This window comes from Poecilia formosa, unplaced genomic scaffold (assembly GCF_000485575.1).
Source record: "Poecilia formosa unplaced genomic scaffold, Poecilia_formosa-5.1.2 Scaffold105, whole genome shotgun sequence".
Classification (NCBI taxonomy): domain Eukaryota; kingdom Metazoa; phylum Chordata; class Actinopteri; order Cyprinodontiformes; family Poeciliidae; genus Poecilia; species Poecilia formosa.
Genome location: NW_006800044.1, coordinates 1,799,660 through 1,819,432, shown reverse-complemented (window position 1 = coordinate 1,819,432; position 19,773 = coordinate 1,799,660). Strand labels below are relative to the sequence as shown.

The window sequence follows — 19,773 nt, the reverse complement described above, 5'->3', positions numbered from 1 at the left end:
GGACAAGGTTCCTTTTCCTCTGGGCTGCTGGAGTCTCGTGCGGTGGCCATAAATATTCCGCAGGCTTGAAACAAGCACAGATGTTTGTACAGCCAAGCCTTGCTTTTACTGTTTTCTTTTTCCAAAATGATTCATGATTTCACAGTTTTAGTTCCTCCCACTGGGATCCCAGCACAAGAGGAGAGCGAAGCGGAGACAATTGACGACGATGTGAGGTTTTTATGAAGGAAGACATCACAGCTTTCTACGGTTCACATGCACTCATAATGGACATGAGGGTAACTAAAGCTTAGATTTTAGACAGAGGAAATAACACAAATACAACTGTGATGATTTTCTTTTGAAGGAACTAGATTCACATGCTTAAATTGATTGTGAATTTGTGTTCATTTTTATTCGAACGTATCTCAACTTGATAATGATAAGACTTGTTAGTGATTAGTATTGGGTGCAGCTGGTTGTTAGATAGCTCTTGTAGAAATGACCAACATTCAACGAGGAACTCTGCATCTTTTTGGAGTCGGTTCTAGCCAATCATAGAGTCAAAGATCATCACTTCATATTGTTGCATCTCAGCACAAATGTTCTGGATGTTCCAAAACTCTCCCCGGTCCTGGAAGGTCACCAAAACAGCCGCCTTTATGAGAAAAAATAAAAATAAAAAAGCTGTTGAAATGTTCAGGAACAACCGAGGAAACATGAAGCATCATGAACTAGACAAGGAATATGATTGTCACTGTCCAGAATAAAGCCGGCGTTATACTCCAAGAACGAATCCCTTCCTCCAGAGTTGGCACCTTAAAGCTTGACTAAAATTCACAAAGCATTGAGGATTCAAACAAGGATTTATGTCCTGTCAACACGACATGTAAATTTCAGTAAATTCAATTGTCAATAAAATGTCTCTTTATATTTTATTCAACAGTTAGGAGAAACCTAATTGCTTAAAGATATTTCCCCCCTCGTAACATCTCCTTGAGAAAACATAATCCAAGTCTTTATTGTTTCCCTATGTTCAACTTAATGTAAGACTTTATTGCGGCAATATGTTTGATGGACCGTTAAATGCCTGAGACAGTTATCGGCCCCTTCGGTAAAGAAATAATGAGACGAGACATCGGTAAACTCCTGCAGGTTGTTACAGAGGAACTCTGTTCGTTTTCAGATGAGAAGTTTACAAATATTGAAATCTGTCACCCAAAAATGTAAGCTGCGAAGCACCACTGCAAATAGGCAGCTAAATTCTCTAAACAAGTGGGATTTCAGCCTTGATTTCAGTGTTTCAGCTGTTTTGCACTTTTCTGGAAGCTTGCTCCCGATTTGTGGTTTTAATGATTTCCTACTTTCTTTTGATCTGTCACATAAAATTTCCAGCAAAACAATTTGAAGTTTGAGGTAGTACTGCATCCAAAAACAACAAGCTCTGAGTCCTGTTTTATCTGCAGACTGGGAAAGAATAAAGGCACTGACAGAGGTAGGGGAAAGGTGCCGGACACGTCTCAGCGTTTGAACTGTAGTGCACTCAGTGGATTACTGTGCAGTTGAAAAGGAAATCAGACTAAGAGGGGATTTGCACACTAACACAATTCATCCTATTGGCACAGGAACACTGCTTCATTAATTAGCCAAGTTTGACCTGATGGGCATGTTTGCAAACAGCTACATTATTCAAGTTGTTTGTCTTGGGGGACATTAAAGCACAAAGCAATACTTGATAAACTCCTGGCAACGTTCTGATAGATTTTTTTTTTTTTTGCTGCACGTAAGCCTTTTCTTTTTCTTTTAGAAACACGGGGAAGGTGTTAGTCTTTTCACCGTTTGCCAGAAAATTGAAAACGCAGCACCAACAAAAAGCTCAGAGATCAAAATCGCAGCCTTGAGAAGAACCACAGGATCCTCATGCAGACGAGCCATTTAAATAACTCCTTACTGTGTCCCGTGTGTTAGAATCCCGTTTGTCAATTCTGGATTAAATGTGGTAAAAGTTTCTCAATTCCTCTCTATTGTTTTTGCCTTCAATCATTTTCTTTGTCTCCTTTTCTTTTGTTTTCCAGATCTGCAGCTCAGGTGTGGCACAGTAAAATGGACCTCCAGTTGTCAGGATGGGGTTAAATGTCTTGTGTTTAATTCAGGCTTAGTTTACTCAGTCATTTAGCTATTTTGGTTGGTACCCCAGTTATTTTGGTCAAAGGTAGTCTACAACTGCGGCACCACCAAACTAGCTCTCAATATGGCACATTTGGCAAGTGTGTGAGTGTGTGTGTGTGTGTGTGGGGGTGTGTGTGTGCGCGTGTGTGTGGCAGTAAATAGAGATTTAGACACAGCTGAACGTGAAAGGAGGCTCTTAAAGTCTTTGGGTGGTCCGGTTTCTCAGCCTTCTTTCTGGAAGTGGCGACACCAAACAGTGGTCATTATTAGCAGACGAACCACCCTACCAGGCTGGGATTACCTTGCAGCCAGCTGCACATGTGAACGTCTAAACAATCCTCCCACCATGTTTTGACATGCTCTATTATAGGTTCTGCATCCCGCACCAGATCCAGAGAGAGAGAGAGAGAGAGAGAGAGAGAAAAATGACATCCAAATGAAATCATTCATTTGCTCGTCTGATGTCATCCAAAAATTGCCATAATTGTCGAGCTCTGGCGTCTCTGGTCTGTGACTGGAAGAGACGACAGCGCTGGGAGAGGTGTAGGCTGGAAGGATGTTCTTTGGTGGATCTATCTTAAGTCTGGCTATACAATCATGGGAACACTTTCTTTTCTCCGCTCGACCGACAGAGCACACCTTTAACATCCCGCTGGAGCTGCAAACACAGGGCGCGATTGGAAGCAGTGTGGTCGGATGCAGGAGGCTAATGCTAGGCTTTCAGAGCCAGCAGCAGCTGCAGCAGCAGCAGGGGCTTAGAGTGCAGCAGCATGTGGGAACACACAGGTGTAGTTATGTAACTAAGTAAAGCCTGAGAGGCACAAATGCAGGCGAAGTGAGACGCACCGAAAAGAACAAGTAAAAAGACGACAGGAATGGGTCTTTTACCTTCTTTTTTTTTTTTTTAACATCGTCTACTTTTTCATTCAGTCTTAATCCAGTGCTCATATGTAATCAGGCTCTGTTTCTACAAAGTGCTTTGCAGGGTAAAAACAGACTCTTCACCCAAATGAATCCTCCTACTAAGAAAAAAAACAAATGAGAAAATCAAACACACTAACCTTTAATAACACACATTTAAATGAAATGTTAAATATTCAAAGCAAATATTAAATTCCGGGGTAAAACGTAACAAGGTGATGTAAAACCGATAGGGAAAGCAAATTAAAAATTCGGACTAAATGTAAATTATAAGGCTCAATAAAGGCACAGACGACACTGGCAAGCAATATATTGCTAAAAAATAAAGTCAACAGTGTGCAACTAGGACACAAGCAGAAATGTCAACCCTAAACATGACTGAACTCAGGAAAGGAAAGTCATGTCTTTTAAGAAAAGGGGGAAAGAAATCCAAAAGTTTGATTTTCAACATTTAAAATCAATCATCAGCAAACTCTGCATGCAAAATCCAGTCTGCTTTTGCTGCCCCTGTTTAAGGACTCGGCAGCAACGGAGAGTTCAGCATGAACTTTTATGATTTTTGCGGCGTGCTTATGTGCAATAATCTGTCTGTGAAACCTGTTTGCACGTCTAACAGCTAGGTTTCTTGCTAATTCAAGATGAATACTGCTCTCTTTGTCTGAGGTAAGCCAGCCTGTTTTCTAGCCAGCTCCTTCAGCCAGCTCTCTTACATGGATACTTACCTCCTCCTGGCCTCTGCTCCAGCCACTACTTCCTCCCCATTTAGCCTGTGGTAAATACAGTTTCACTTTACCTGTTGACTGGTGTCTTATTTTTGGTTCTGTTAAGACTTATCCCAACAACAGCGTCACTGTAACCAGTGTTAATGGGCTGAAACAAGTGGAGATGTTTGTTTTTAAATCTTTGTTTTAAAACTTTTTGTTTTTGTGTTGGCACAGAGAGAGTTATGCATTCTTTAATGTTAATTAATGTTAGAAGATGTGGACTTTACAAATTTGGAGACTAATCTCAACAAATAATAATAATAATAATAATTTCAGCATCTTCACACCTCGGTTAGCATGTCCAATGCTGAAGTTCGTTTCAGTACAAATAGAAAAAAACGGAATAAATGTGACGAAGAGTGAAAGCCTCTGCGAAAAGAACATGGCAGCAGTTCAGATGTTTGCCAACCCGAGTCACAAGACATCTGGAACAATACGCTTTGTACCAATGTGACCAAGTAGGTCACGTTTGGAGGCAGCCAAACACAGTACGTCAACACAGACGCATCACTCAGCCGCTAAGCACGGTGGTGGAGGGGTTATGATATGGACTCGTTTGACCTGTGCGGCTTGGAGTCCTTAAGTTGAACACGACCCTCTCCATGGATCAAATGTGAGAGCATCTAAACTGGGTCAAGCCAGGCAGAAAATGACTACTTCAAGTTACTTTTTCCAAAATGCGGATCTACAAGCTATTGATTAATGGGCTGCGCAAATATTTTCATTGGAATTTGACAGGCTTTGAAACTTTCTTTCCCCAAGCCAGCAGCTAACTGCCAGTTGAAGAAAAAAAAGACATAAAAATAGTTGGATTGTGTCTGAGTTGAACAATGGCTGCCAGATCTCTGCATGACTCATCCGCGCTGCCTGAATCAGTCTGGAAAATGGTTAAATCACAATATTGCAGTTTCTTTACGGCTATGTTTTTGTACTCTGGAGTCTGGACATTCACACAAAGCTAAACTGTTTGTAGCAATGCAAATAATTTTGAACCTTTATCGCGTTAGAGCTTTTGTTCTTATTAAAGTGGTAATGCAGTCATTTAGTTGTTTGTTTTTTTTTTTATTGAGTTGCTCACATAGGCAGTGAGGACAACTACAATGGTGTCATGAGATGTTTGCATTTAAAATAAGCTTCTCCCCTTGTGCCTGTTCTCTATCTCGCTCAGTGGAGCACCAAAGGAGGTTTGACTGTAAACATGCCGACTCTATGAAAAACATTAAGGATGACGGAAGCTTGAAATGAAAATGAAAAAAAAATGACGCAAAGTCAAGGATTGGTAAAAATATATGATTATTTAAAATTTGCAGAGCAATGAAGATTTTAATCATTTTACGAGCTTCTGCCCAGTGGATGCTGCAAACAAAACCACCGTTTGCATAAAATAATCTGAAAAGTTATTATTGTAGCTTTAAGAGCTGCTTGCACATCTACTTAGGGAAGGATTGTTGTGGAGCAAGTCACGAATCAAACCACTGCTTACCTACGGGATTACATGCTGCAAGTGGACTTGCAGCGGCGAATAATCCCTTTTGTCATCCAAAAGACAGACATAAACAAGAAATGGGCAGCAACAGTTCAGCTGTTTTGTGCTCTAAGCTGCACCTGGCTGGCACCTTTGTAGCTCTGTCATCTACAAGCTCACCACATTACGCGTCTCCATCGGTTGAAGTACTTGGAGGAAGCACACTTCCTATCTGTAGCCACAGGCACACAAAACCAGGAAATGCTTTTCCAAAGGAGTGTAAAGTGTAAGCTTCTTTGCTTAGCTTATATGACACGTGCAACGTTGATTTTAATGATGATGAAAGTGATTCCGGTTCATATGCAACTCAACATTGAACGCAAAAGTTTAAAGTACGAGTGTTACAGAACGAGTTCCAAGCCCAACCTGACAAATCCTGAGACGAAATATTTCCAACAATGACCATCAGTTTCAAGTGGAACTATAACCAACAAATGATAAAACGGCTAAGCCTGTTTTTTTTTTTTTATAACGACAAGCTCGGACAGTCTGTAATCTGGGGCCAGGTCAGAGGTCACGGCAGGAGCACAGCTTCTGATGCATGTAGGTTTGGTACATGAAGCTATAGGATGTCACAGGTTGATCTTGATCGCTGGTTCTTCCTCTTAACCTGCTTCCCCTCTTACCTCACAGCGATCCGCCCCACTTCCCGAGCTGGCCGGCACCGAGTCTGCCTCCCAGACGGGGGGAGGAAGAGGCAGAGGAGGCAGAGGGGGGTGGATGGCGCTCAGCCTGTTGTGTAAGAGCAGTGTAAAGAGATAATACGCTTTGCTCAAGACAAGCTCTTTGTCTGTACTTTCACCTGCGGTCATTAACACAGTTATCTTCAAATCCCTGTGCTCCAGACAAAAGTGCCACAGTTTGTGCTCAGATAAATGGACCGAGCTTCAAATTTAAAGATTTTATGACTGAAAGCTTTAAAAAAAAAGCTAACTATTAGGATTTTGTCCGAATAGTTAACAGCCTCTTATGTTTTTTTTTTTTTTAAAGAAGGGTAGATCAAAATCCTTTACACTGTAAGTTTTGATATAGATCCAGAATTATTCACATCTTGCAGATCAAATCTAGGACTCAGGTTTGGGTGGATAAAGTTTCATATCTGCAAGAAATTATGAGTGAAAACAGTCAGCAAGCTATAAAATATGACCACATTGTTTTCAGATGTACCAGCTCACCCTGGGCAAAGCGCTTTCACATTCTCAACATATTTGCTTTATTTCCCCCAGCAGCAGGATTAACAGTAACTTTGAGCAGAAAGGTGCTTGAGTGGTTATTAAGAACACATTTTCTGATCATCGTCCAGCACCAAGTTCAAGTTTCCAGATTGTGCTTTGTTAGCCTCATTTTCTCTAACTCTCAGATGAAGCCACAAATTCATGTGCTTTTTTTCTGACTGTCTGGAGTTAAATCAGACCAGTTCTGTGATTCTAGCTGACCTAAAACAAAATAAATTTGGCCTGATTTAACTTCAGGCCGTGAGACGAAAGGTACGTGTGTCTAAGTCTCTTTGGTTTACTGTTCAGTTTGCACAGACTCCTGAGTGTCTAGTTTCTAAAGTTCCGACACTTATCCATTTATATGTTTATTTGGATCTCTGATCTCCCCAAATTGACTGGAAATTGTTTGATTCGTGATTTAATATTGGAGCCTGATTTAAACAGGACTGACGTCTGCGAAAATCAGAGCTGATTTTTAATGGTCCGTCAATGAGATCAAAACATCTGTGTGACGGCGGGATGAGTCATAAATAGAAGAAGTTTGGAATCAAGAGCAGATTTGCTGGATCTGATTGCTCAAAACAGCGACAACAACAGCAACAAAAGAACAGAGCTTTGCCCGATGAGTCACCGAGTCTTTAATGGTCATTTAAAACGCCAATTTCTGTCTTACAAATTGGGTTTCAGGTTTTGTTCAGTCCTGAGGAAAAGCATGGAGCCTTGCAACAGGCCGCCAATTGTCGTTTTCCACTGACTCAACAAGCTGAATCATTTCATCGTGAACAGCTTGGTGACATACGACTGTGTGAAACCTTGGGAACGAAGCATCTTGATCTCAAATCAACACTAGCAGAGCGTCTAAAGTGAGACGAGTAGTTTGAGCTGATGGGAGTTTGATCTGGAACTCAGAACTACCGGAGCTTGGAAATGGTTTTATTGGCCTGGAGACTTTTCCTCGAATGCTCTCACAATAATCTTTCCAGGTAGCATTTCTGCTCAAACAGCAGTCTGAATAGTTACATTGTCATCTAAAGTTTCAGAAAGATACATTTAATACACTTTTAAGCCATGATTTCCTTAATCCAAGCTGGTTAGTGTACGACAGCGCCGGTAACGGTGGTTAGACGTCTGTGACAGAGGCCATAGTAGCAGCTAGATCTGTGTGGCTTTCATTAAACTGATGTTTCTTACTCACAGATCTTTCTGAGGCAAATCAGGCAAACATATGTGGCATGATTCACGTCTCATTTGCTCTTATTACAAGCTGTAACGCCAAAGAGAAAATGTCCAAAATCCATCTGAGACAAATCTGCATGTAATCCCTGCCAATCTGTTCATTTTGCACACAATGACCAAGCAGGTTTATTGCTGTTTCACTATTTCCCCTACAAACATTGCAAGACCCACAGGGTTCACAGCTGACTAACTGAGGCCCTGTGTTTCATACGTCTATCATTTTGCCTTGCATGCACTCTACAACAGTATGATTCACATCTAAACTATCAGCAGATGGAAAGCTCATCTGTAAAAAAAAAAGAAGATGTAAAAATATGAGCGGCTCTGGTATTTGAGCAACCGAAAAAGAGCAAATATATCAACCAAGAACTGGCTGAACTCAACAAGCTAACGAACGACAGAGAGATATAAATATACGCGTCTTAAGAACAGTTGTCCACACTGCCCTCTACAGGTTGAAGCAGTTATGGAAATGTTGAGTCCGCATCTGAAAATGACTCCTTAGTCTAGAGCTCCCTCTGGTGGCTAAATTACAATATCATGTTTATTTTATTTTACTTTACTGTATGCGTTACTTTTAATTACTACAGTTTTAGCCCTCTTTTGTACTTTCTCTCTAAAGACAAGAAATGAATTTTCCTCAAGATAAGACAAAAACAAAACAAAATAAAAATTTATCCCTGAAGTTGTCCCTGTGAGCCACACAGGTTCATGTTTCTGCGTCAGACTGCTCTTTCGCACAGCAGCTGCTTTTGGCGCAGATGTGCAAATACTTTCCAAGTGGACTGCAACCGGGATGGCCGTCAGGTTTGCAAAGATTAATCATTACACGCTGACCTTGCAAGAGTATGGGACCCTGAAGCACAACTCGAAAGTGTATGAAACATTTCAATTCACATCCAGAGACTTTTAAAACAAAGTAGCTGAAGCCTTTAATTTCCTGTTTTAAAGGCGGAACTTTAGAGCACCAAGCGCAACTTTCTGAGCTTTGCTCCGAAGGAATCACCTTGTGGCTTGTGTCGCCGCCGCTCTCTGCGCCTCCCCTACGCCAGCCTCTATATTTAGGCTGCTTGTTGTGGCGCTGGTCAGCTGGGACCTTCAGCAGGACACGCCTCTGGATTGAATGGAGCGCACCGTGCGTAAAGTCCAGACCGCAGCAGATCCAAACTTTGTCGCTTCTTTTGGGTGTCGATTGGTTTTGGTATCGGCATTAGTTCGTCGGAGACTATAAATGCAGCGATGACTCGAGAGGAGGACCTGATCCGGATCGCCAAAAAGCTAGACAAGATGGTGTCTAGAAATAACACGGTGAGGCTGTATTTTGACACCCGGTGGCGCTTTGTCACCTCGTGCTGCAGCAGGGAAGGCCCAGAAAGGACAGAAAGTTTACTCTGAAGAGGAGTTTGGTTTTAGTCTGACTCGATGGGAGTCAGTCTGCATGAGTGGAACAAACGCGTGTCTGTTCTGTAACAAACGATCGACAGGTGTTTGCGGGCTTGCATCTGTGTTTTTTTTTTGTTTTTTTTTTTGCAGCCCCCTCGGTGTGTAGCTGCACGGCTTAAGCTTGGACAGTTTGACTTGACACTTTTTTACTTGTCATTCCCCGATCGTCTCATTTCGCCCTGTGCAACAGAAAGTAAACAGCGCGGCCTGTTGATTTACAGTAGCCCCGTAGTGCCTGAGTTTTGTGTCTACTTCTGCAAAAAAAAAAGAAAAAAAAAAGATAAAGTTTCTTGGCGCTCCTACAGTCCTGCAGAAACGTTTAGCAAGTCTCAGCGCGGCTGACTTAACCCTCTGTCGTTAAGTTAACTACTCGAGCTTTATGCATTTTCTCACTTTGCTTGCTGAGACTGTACAGAAGTGAAAGTGTTTTTACCCACCAAGCAAAAAAAAAAAAAAACTCTTTAAATGGCGCCCAGTTGAGTGTATGCAGATCTCTGTTTACTCTGCCATTGCATGTTTGCAGTGCATTCAGTGAGGATGGCAGGGTTAAAGCAACTGTAATGTCTTCTGTGAATGCAGGAGGGTGCCATCGACCTGCTGAAGGAGTTGAAAGGCTTCAATATGACACTGAAGCTTCTCCAGGTAAACTATGACTGCTGTTCATCCAAAAAGTCTGGCAACAACATGGAGGCGTAAGGAAGTTCAAAATACCTCTTTTTTTGTTGTTGTTGTTGTTGCTGCTGCAGGAAACAAGAATTGGCATGTCTGTGAACAACATCAGGAAGCACTGCAGAGACGAAGAAGTCATCTCTTTGGCAAAAGTCCTTATTAAAGAATGGAAGAGACTTCTGGGTGAGAACCTCTAACCGGACACGCAGTTACTGGACTAACTGAATCCTTAATATGCAGGTCTGTAATAATTACAGTATTACAGACAGGTTACTAATACTTCAGCAAAGGAAACTCATCTATTACAAAGATTTACACTATTTTAGTGGATACAGCAGAAAGTCAAAATATTAAATCAGAATGTTACACAAGGTCAATAAAAATAACTTCTGAACTATTTAGAATTGTCAACCTGCTGGTTATGATATGAATCATAAATATTTGGTTGCAACTTCTTTTTTTTATGAATTACTGCATCAGTGCAGCTTGGCGTGGAGGCGATCAGCCTGAGGTTTCTAGAAGCCCAAGGTTGCTGCAGCCTGTGCCAATACTTGATCACTTTTACCTGAAAACCAGGTTTTGGATTACAAAGCAGCAGTCTAGTTTGTTGTGTCCAAAGCTCAGGTAAGACACTTTTAACCCTTTTTGACACTGCATTAGTTGTAGCCCGAGTTCTGGAGATGTCTGTCCTTGGTGGCTCTTGAAGCTTAACTCCGGCCGTCATTCCCTGTGAATCTTCTCAAAACTCTTGAGTGTACTTTGCTTCTCAAACCTCTGTGGTTATCCCTGTTGCTTTTGCTCTTTTTTTTTTTTTTTTTTTTTTTGGTGCCACACTTTTTCTTCCACTCAGCTTCTACTTAATGTGGACATCTGCTGGACATCTGTCAAGTCAGCTGTCTTCCGTTGTGATTGTGAATGCTGTTACATAACATTTCTGTATTAAGTTTTTTTTTTTTTTGGGGGTGGGGGGTGTATTTGTCTTATATAAGATTTTAATTTTATTTTCTTTTTAAAATTTTGGTTTTCATCTGCTGTGAGCCATAATATTTAAAATGAACAGAAGTAAATCATTGACGTTTATTGCTCCATGTTTAATAAATCAGTATAATATTTAAGTTATTGCCATTTTCTGATATTCGCCTGCATTGTGAGGCTGAATTATCTGCCTTCCTGTCTCCCTCTAACTCTGCCAGACTCTGGAAATTCTCACTCTGAGAAAGTTGACGAACTGAAGAATGGTTTGGACGCCAGGAAACCTGCAGCAGCTACAAACAGCTCCTCCTCAGAGCCACAGAGCAGGTCAGTCTGATGACGTTTGGAAACACAAGCTGCATTATACTGATATTACAACATACGAACTGGATGTACATTATGACAGAAGGTTCTGTCAGAAGCAGCACATGTACAATCTGTGTTTTTATCAAACCCAAGATGGGCAAATTATTTTCCCTGGTGGAATAAAAAGAACGCAGTCATGGAGACAGTCATCAGTTTTTGTTCTTAGCTAACTATAATAACAATCCACAAAAACAAAAGCAAACACTTCATTCCCAATCTGCACAGATAAAATAATCTGATTGATGGGTACCAATATGCCATCTAGTGGTAACAGATACTTAATCCACCGAGAAGCAGAACAACTGTCTTGAATAAACTGAATACGCTCAACATATCAATCAAAACAAATTCATTTTTCTTCAGAAATTGTTGCTCCAACTTATCAATTGCCCGTTGTGGTCGAGCCAATTTGTAACATTCTCAGATTGAATGTCTACAAATATCAATTTCCTGTCCTAAAGTTTATCTGGGTGTGCATTCATGTAGAATACGGGAGGCAAATTGACACAATATTTATCTCAGTTATACTTAGTTAAAAATATTCCCTCAAGACAAATTCTGCACACTCCTCCACCATTAGTCCCTTATTCCCTCGGGTGTTTTGAAAGCTGCTGAAACCTGGAACAGCTCCGCAGCTGTGAGACCAACCATGAAAACCTTGGGCTCCACAGATAAGAGGCGAAACTCGAAAGAAAAACTCCAAATCACAAGGACAGAGTGAGACCTGAAGGGTCTCAGATGTTTTAGTTCCCAGCCTTTTAGCAGGGCTTCAAGATTACTGAAAGTATTTAAGCTACGCTAGAAATAATCACCTGCAGGGAAACTGCTTTATGCAACAAATGCAACAATTTCTCTGTTTAAAGTGCTTTTCAAAAAGGTATTCATTATGTTAACTTCTATTTGTGATTTTATATCTGAGACCAACATTAGCACCTTTAGCCCCACTGAGTAAAACAACTATCTTTTTAAAATTACTAACAAGGAAAAAGTGAGGAGACTTCCGAAAGCAATTGGTTGTTTATTTAGGGGTACCAAACTAAAGAGGACTCAATATAAATGCACTTTTTAGATTTTTATTTTATTTTTAGATCTTTATTTGCAAAAAGTCATGTCTGTTATGCCTCATTTTCGCAGTCATGCATTTTGTTTTAGTCTGTCACATAAAATCCAGCTTTAACACGACAATCCTTCTGCAAAGCACAGCAGCCTTTCCTGAGTATGAAATACTCCAAAGTGGAGGGAAAAAACCCTTTACCTCTTCACAACAGGGAAAATATGTGTCTCTTTTAGTCACAGTAGGCAGGAGGCCAAACTGAAACACGAATCAGATTCTGACAAAAGCAGGAATGTAAAACTGAACGACAACCACATAAACAAAAAGAGGCATGCGGACGATCCCGGGGTGGATGGAAAACACCTCGAAGGGCACCAAAATGAGAAACACCTTCAAGAAATCAGAGCAGAGAAACAAACACCTGCAGCGAATCCCAAACCGGAATCGGATACCAAGAAACAGAGTGGAAAACACAATTTGGACCCAGTCAAGCACAGATCGCTGGAGGATTTGAAGAAGACGAGAAACGCAGAGCTGATAACGAAAGAGAAACCTCCCGAGGAGCCTAGGAGATACGCAGACGACGGGAAGCAGGATAAAAGCAGAGCAGAAGGCAGACACGAGTGGCCTGTCGGCACACCTCAGAGAGGGAAGCCCGCTGAAGCTCACAAGCTAATCTTTGAAAGGTGAGGAGCCGTTGGCCCAAACACTGACAAAGTACTCACAAAGGATTCCCAAAACTTCAGGCTGAACTATGAATTTCAGGAGAGGAGTGCTGGACAGCAGCGTACTGTACCCCACCCGCTTCCCCTCCCCACCTCGACCCGCTCGGCCTCCTCTGCCCGTCAAACGTCCGTCTCTGGACTCGAAAAAAGACACCAGGTCAGGACCCCTGTCCGAGCCGATCGCGCGCTAACCTGCCGACGCTGCTAACCGCATGACTCAACAGGCTCTTGGCTCCTCACACGTCCCGACACCAGCCCTCACAGTTGTACACCTGGAGGCTCTGCTGTGCGTGGTGCATGCCGCGGTGTGTGTTTACATGCTCGGACAGAGCGCCTGTTGTGGTTCCGGGCTCACATCTGTGCTGTTGTTGTGATGTGCGATCAGGAAGGACGGTAAAGAGTCTTCCTCTCGACACCCTCACTCTCAACCGGCCTCTCCGCCGCCAAAACGACCCGCGGCGGAAGTCAAGAAAGAGAGGTCAGGCATGCACGTGACACATGGTTTTTTTTGTTTGTTTTTTTGAAATATTTGTTTCACTGTGCAAAAATGAAATAAACCAAAACTGGTTTTTAACATCAGGAAGGTTCCACCGGACCCAAATGCTCCGATAGCTCCTCTTCCTCTCCACCTCCATCCTCCTCCGCCGAGGTTAGGCTCTGCATGCCTGCCTGTGTGTGATACTTGCTGCTTCACGGCCTTGAACTTTTTCACATTTCGTTACAATCACAAACCCAAATTAATTTTAGCGATTGTACGTGAAAGACATCAATATGTTTTATGCATTCGTTTTGATCACAATGACTGCTGTAAATGGAGAAAAAAAAGAGGAAAAAGTGGAGATGAATAGAAAATCTTGGCACCATTTGAAGCTATCAATGTCAGAACCGTTTGTTTGTTGGAAAAATTGGCAAATTGGCTGTAAGGGAAACGGTTACCACAGCCATGTTTTACAAGCCTTCTCTAACCAGGCAGGGCAAGTCTTGTCTTGACGGACTCTGGTTCTTTCTGTTTGTCCCAAAGTAACTCCTCATGGGTCTCTGCTTTCCCGACAACCAATCAGAGGCCTGTTAATTTGACAGCTGCTTCATAAAAACAATGTGGTTCAATTATTTTTATCCATATCCTGAAACCTGAGGGAGAAAATCCAAACTACAACCCGTCACTTCAGACACCAGAGGTCACGATCGGTCCGTTTTCATTATGCCATTTTTCTAAGTCATTAAATTGAGTAGAAGACAGATTTACACTCAAGGTTTAACACAGTTCATAATCAATATTAAAACTCTGACTTACCGTTTAGTTATAAGGTTTTTAATTTTCTAACTTTGCAAAATGCAATGATTTATTAACAATACATTTTCGACATGTATTGACAGGCATTCAGACTCGACGTATTTAGCAAAGTGAGCTTCGTCAAAAGGCGGTGAAAAGGTCAAATCTAACGCGTCCGTCTGCACGTCGCAGACCAACACAACATCACCCGTAGCGGGAAACCCCAACTTTGGGGTTGTAATGTGGCGAAATTGTGAAAACGTTCAAGGGGTACGAGTGGTGCAGAAATCTGTCGCGTCGTCTTCATTCCGAAGTGGCTGAAAAGTGTTTGTGTCATTCAGAAAAGAGCCTCCTGATCCCAACGCGCCCCTTCTTCCGCTCCCGCTCCACCTCCACCCTCCCGCTGCTCCTCTGAAGCGCCCCTCTGTGGACGGGGGCAAGGACAGAGAGAGGTCTGGGCCAGATGTTACTGCCTTGACGTACCAGAGTGAAACAATCAAGGACGACAGAGTACAATTCAACACAGAGTTTCCCTCTTTGTGAGTTGAATCCTTGTGTTGTTTGCAGCAGCAGGAAGCCGTCCTCGGACTCGAAGCCTCTGCCGCAGAAAAAGTCCGCAGATTGCGTGAAGAAGGACAGGTCTGCTTTCTGTTAAACCCCGACGTGTATTTGTGACAATATTAGTCCGATCTGATCTGTGATTTCAGATTTTATCGCTTGTTTCCTGTGATAAATTGAAAGCCATTTCCGGAATGAATTTATCTGCAGGTATTCTGCAGTTGAAGTGATTCTTTACAGCTATTTTAATTTAACAGGAAAGATTCAGATGATGGCAAAGCATCTAAGAAACTGTCAGATGACACCAAGAGAGAAAGGTTGGAAGCTCATCAACTGTGCATGTCAAAGAGAATGTGGAGAGTTCCTACTTTGACATATTATTATTATTAGCAACTTAAACTCTACAACTGAAATTAGTACAAAATCTCACATTTTCTTGTCAGGAAAGATTCTTCTGACTCTAAACTACACTCTACCAAAAAGCCCGCCATCGAGGCCAAAAAAGAAAAGCACAGGTGTGCAGGAGTGTGTGCAGAATCAAATGTGCACTTTTTCACAGAAGGTTGTGTCTAATTGTCGGTGTTTTTGTGGCAGGAAGGATTCCAGTGAACTGAAGCCAAGCCAATCTGCGAAAGGCCATTGCACTGACTCCAAATCCGTCAGGTACGAAACGCATCCAAACGTAAATCTAACATAAAGAACGTACGTCGAAACGACGGATTCGGATCGATCCCGTATGCACTCTAAACTTGTCTCTGCGTAGACGCGAGTCCACCGATTCAAAGAGAAGCAGCTCACCTCCAGCAAAGAAGATATCAAGTGAAAGGTAAACATTGTGGTTTGTAATTTGTAGACGCCGTGCGTGCTAATGTCTCGCGCTAATTGATTTGGTGATCACATGAAGGGGTGACAAAAGTCTGGAGTTGTGTTGAGGATTTTCCATCCATTTCATGAACCCCTACTGTCACATACTGCACGATGTCCTGTGATATTTAGATGGATGAAAGGATAGGAAGTTTAAACAAGCATCGTTCAAAGACCACTTCAATAGAGTACAGTAAAGTTTAGTTCTTACAGGGATTTAAAACGTTTGCACAATGATGTGTTTCTCAGGAGAGAGTCTTTAGGCTCGAAGCCTCTTGGACAACCACAGAGGAAACCGTCTACTGACAGCCTGGAAAGGTATTTAGCTGTTGGGATAGAAACTGTTACAAATGACGCTGGCCATGTGTGACTTTATTTTAAATGAAAAAAAAAAGTGAGTGATTTTCATTTTATGAAATATCCTTTGTTTCAATAAATCGGAAGAGTAATCTTCCGGAGCTTTTTAGTCCTAACGCATCCTTTTTTCTTTTTTCTTTTCCAACAGGAAGGGTAAAACCGAAACGCCCAGAACTCCCACCACCCCAACCAGTCCGCTGTCACCCAGCTTCAGCTCTCCGGGGGGTCCTCTGTCCCCTCACCTGGCTACTGGAGACTCTGTTAGAGACAAGTGCATTGAGATGCTGGCAGCTGCCCTGCGGACAGACAGTGAGGCTCAAACCTCTCTGTAGACTGCTGAAACCGCAGAGGTGATCACTGCGCTGACTAATTCGCTCTGCGTTTCACAGATGACTACAAAGACTTTGGAGCAAACTGTGACGGCATGGCAGCAGAGATTGAGGATCATATCCTTTGCTCGCATCTCAACACTGCTGGTTCTTATTTTACCAATTGGTGGTAGATAAAAATGTAGATCTTACTGTTTGACCTTGACTGCGTGAGTTCACATATCTACCAGGAGATCAGGGCCACAGATATGAAGTACAAGAACCGAGTCCGGAGTCGCATCAGCAACCTGAAGGACCCCAAGAACCCGGGACTTCGCAGAAACGTCCTGGCCGGCAGCATCGAGTTGAGCCGCATCGCCAGCATGTCCGCTGAGGTAGTTCGCCGTCACGCAGTAACCGCATCCAGTATCCCCCACTCTTTAGTTTCCGTCCTCGCTGTAGGCCACATGTTCTCCTGCTCGCTGTGTCGTGTCCAGGAAATGGCCAGTGATGAGCTGAAGCAGCTGAGGAACGTCCTAACCCAGGAGGCCATCAGGGAGCACCAGATGGCCAAAACCGGTGGGACCACCACAGACCTGCTGCAGTGCGGCAAATGCAAGAAGAAGAACTGCACCTACAATCAGGTAAACAGGGCTGCTCTTACAACTTAAACCGGCCGCCACAAAGGAAACGGAGGCAAGATGACATGATGATAACGAGTCACTGTCGCTTCCTCTTCCATGCTTCCATTAAAAGAGGAACCGAGCTTTGGTTTTCTGTTTGGTGTTACACCTAAATGTTTCACATCATCAAACAAATGTTAGGATCAGACAAAGACAGCCTGATTTAATCCAAAGTGAAGTCTTGAAATTATGATTTTCCATATTTAGGGGACAAAAAAAAAAAAAACTACCCACACCTACCTGACTGTGTGAGAAAAGGCTAATAACCGACTATGACACTCATAACAACATGATCTGTAATCAAGCATTTGGAATAACTTGTGTCTTTCACTTTGTTGTGGAGGAAGTGAAAGACTTCCTTGTATGTTGGCAGAATTATTCTAACTCAGCCAGGGGGGTGCACATTTTCAGAACCTTCATTTAAAAATGAAAGATTTTGTATTTTTGGAGCCGTTCAAAGGTGAGCTCTCTTGAGCTCAATTAACCTGATGACCAGGACTTTCTTCTGACAGAGAACAGACTGAATGCCAACGTCACTTACATCTCGTTGTTCTAAAAGCAGCAGAGAAGTTTGACAGTCTATGACGCCTTTTTCTGAAATATCTTTGTTCTGGGGTGAGATTTTTGCTCCTGTCCACCTGCCTGGGTTTTGGTTGTTTTCTTCCCTTTAGCCCTCCTTTCTGTTTTTCTGGTCTCTTTAGTGTGTCTGGTTCCTGTAATGATTCCGAACGTCGTGTTTGGATCTGTATTTATTCTGGTTTTTGTGTTGCTATTCCTTGTGCATCATTTTTTTTCCCCTGGTTGCATTGTTTACATATAGATTTGTTATTAATCTGTTCTCCTCGGCTCATCAGTTTGCTTCATGCGCAGCTCTTTTGGAGTCTGTTGATTATACACACCTGGTTTCCACTTCTCTCATCACTCCTCATCTGTATTTAGACGTTTGCTCACTTTGTTCCTCTCCAGGTTCTTTTCTAAGTTTTCGTTCCACTTTATCACTTATTACTTTCAATACAAACTACTTTCACTCATTGTAGCTCTCCTCCTTTCAGGTCCAGACCCGCAGCGCTGATGAGCCGATGACCACATTTGTCCTCTGCAATGAGTGTGGCAACCGCTGGAAGGTAGGCCTTTAATCTGATTCGCAAACTTTTCTACTTAAAAAAAACTAAAACATGTTCAAAATTGTTTCTCTTTCTGTTTTGCTTTTAACTTTCAGTTCTGCTGATGCCTTCAGAGGTGAAGCTATTCCTTTCAGAGACCCTGTATTGCCCCTGAATTGCTTCTTGCCCACAACTGGACGAGAAAAAGTTAGGGAACCACTGTAGATGATGAATTCAACAAAAAAACGTTGTTCTTCCAATTCTTACTTGAGATTTTTTTTTAGATTTATGAGCATGGATACATAAAGATGGAATACAGTGGATTGGACTACGGCTTAATCACGAAATCCACATGGTTGTAAATGAATAGTAATTAGGATCTTGGACCTAATTAACAAGACATGTTAATCTCTTTAACATGCCATGCAATACAATAGCCGTTTATTTTGTTTATACATATATCTTCCAATAAAACCACATAAATAAAAACTCTCTGAAGTCTCATTTAAGGAAAAAAATGATTGTAAATTGCCATTGCTGTGTTTGATTTGTACAAACTGCATGTCAACTTCATCATTTTTGGCATCATTTAACCCTTTATGTATTTGCATTTATAGTTTTTTTTTTTTGCTCATGTAACAGAGTCGTTAGATTTCACAAGAAACATAACGGAGGCCTAGAAGTACGTTTTTTTTTGTTTTTTTTTCCTCAGGTAAATGTAACTGAATAAATATTTAAAGCAAAAATAAAAGCTACATCATTTTGGCCAAACAATTAATTCATCTGAATTAATTGGACTCTGCTTTGGGAAGTTGCCACTGGTTTGCTCATCTTTTTCACGTTGGTCAAAGTCGTGATACCTGAAATTTTTTTTTCAACCTCACCAACATTTTCTACAATGTGTAAGAGTATACATTTTTTTTGTTGCTCTTCTCCCAGGAAAGAACAGTAGGTGGCGATAGTTCCCATTAACTTACACAAACCTGCTGCAGACACATCCACTCAAAAATAAATAAATAAATAAATAAATAAATAAATAAAAATACATTGATCTTTTACCATTGTGCTACAAATGATAAAATTTGTGTATCATTTAAGACCAGGTGGGAAAAAAAGCATATAGAAGTGCTGGTGAAATTCAGTCACATTTTCAAAGAGAGGATAGAGAAAGCATCTTCCTTTTCAAGCTTCAGTAATCTGCTAACTATGCTCCATCTGTCCTCTGGAAAACCTGTGGATGGTAATTATGTAACACTTGTTACTGCATATATATATAATTTTATTTTTTTAATTTTTTTAATTTTGAAAACAGGACAGGTTTCCAGGCTGCCCTACGCGAGTACCCAACATCTGTTTTAACGCGATTAGAAACGCATTCATTTGCTTTTTCTGCATCATTTCTGCCATTAAAAAAACCCTCTGCTGATCAGCAGGCGAAGACCCCATAAACACTGACCAAGCTGTGTGCCAGTGCTTTATGCACGACGCCCTTTAAACTTTAAATCTTCTGGAAAATGCTGTGTGAATTTCATCTTGACTTGACAGGGAAAAAAACAAAACCTACAGCTGACTCCATTAACTAGCATT

At 41.7% G+C, this 19,773-nt stretch overlaps 1 protein-coding gene across 6 annotated transcripts; it reads left to right on the top strand.

Annotated features, from left to right (window-relative positions):
- Positions 1-8,804: 8,804 nt before the first annotated feature.
- tcea3 (transcription elongation factor A (SII), 3) lies at positions 8,805-18,675 on the top strand. Of its 6 annotated transcripts, XM_016674995.1 has the most exons (22): positions 8,806-9,119; positions 9,834-9,896; positions 10,001-10,106; positions 11,117-11,222; positions 12,552-13,001; positions 13,081-13,197; positions 13,265-13,345; positions 13,426-13,518; positions 13,621-13,689; positions 14,655-14,765; positions 14,881-14,952; positions 15,129-15,188; positions 15,315-15,386; positions 15,466-15,534; positions 15,635-15,697; positions 15,985-16,053; positions 16,241-16,401; positions 16,482-16,538; positions 16,641-16,795; positions 16,898-17,044; positions 18,136-18,207; positions 18,303-18,675. In XM_016674995.1, exons 1-22 carry the CDS (start codon positions 9,051-9,053, stop codon positions 18,309-18,311), a joined length of 2,271 nt encoding a protein of 756 aa, XP_016530481.1. In that variant the 5' UTR covers positions 8,806-9,050; the 3' UTR covers positions 18,312-18,675. The 6 variants fall into 6 exon arrangements, with proteins under 6 accessions (XP_016530480.1, XP_016530481.1, XP_016530482.1 ...); XM_016674994.1 differs by lacking the exon at positions 14,881-14,952 and having other exon boundaries at positions 8,805-9,119; positions 14,655-14,852; XM_016674996.1 differs by lacking the exons at positions 13,265-13,345; positions 14,881-14,952 and having other exon boundaries at positions 14,655-14,852.
- The last annotated feature ends 1,098 nt before the right edge of the window (positions 18,676-19,773 follow it).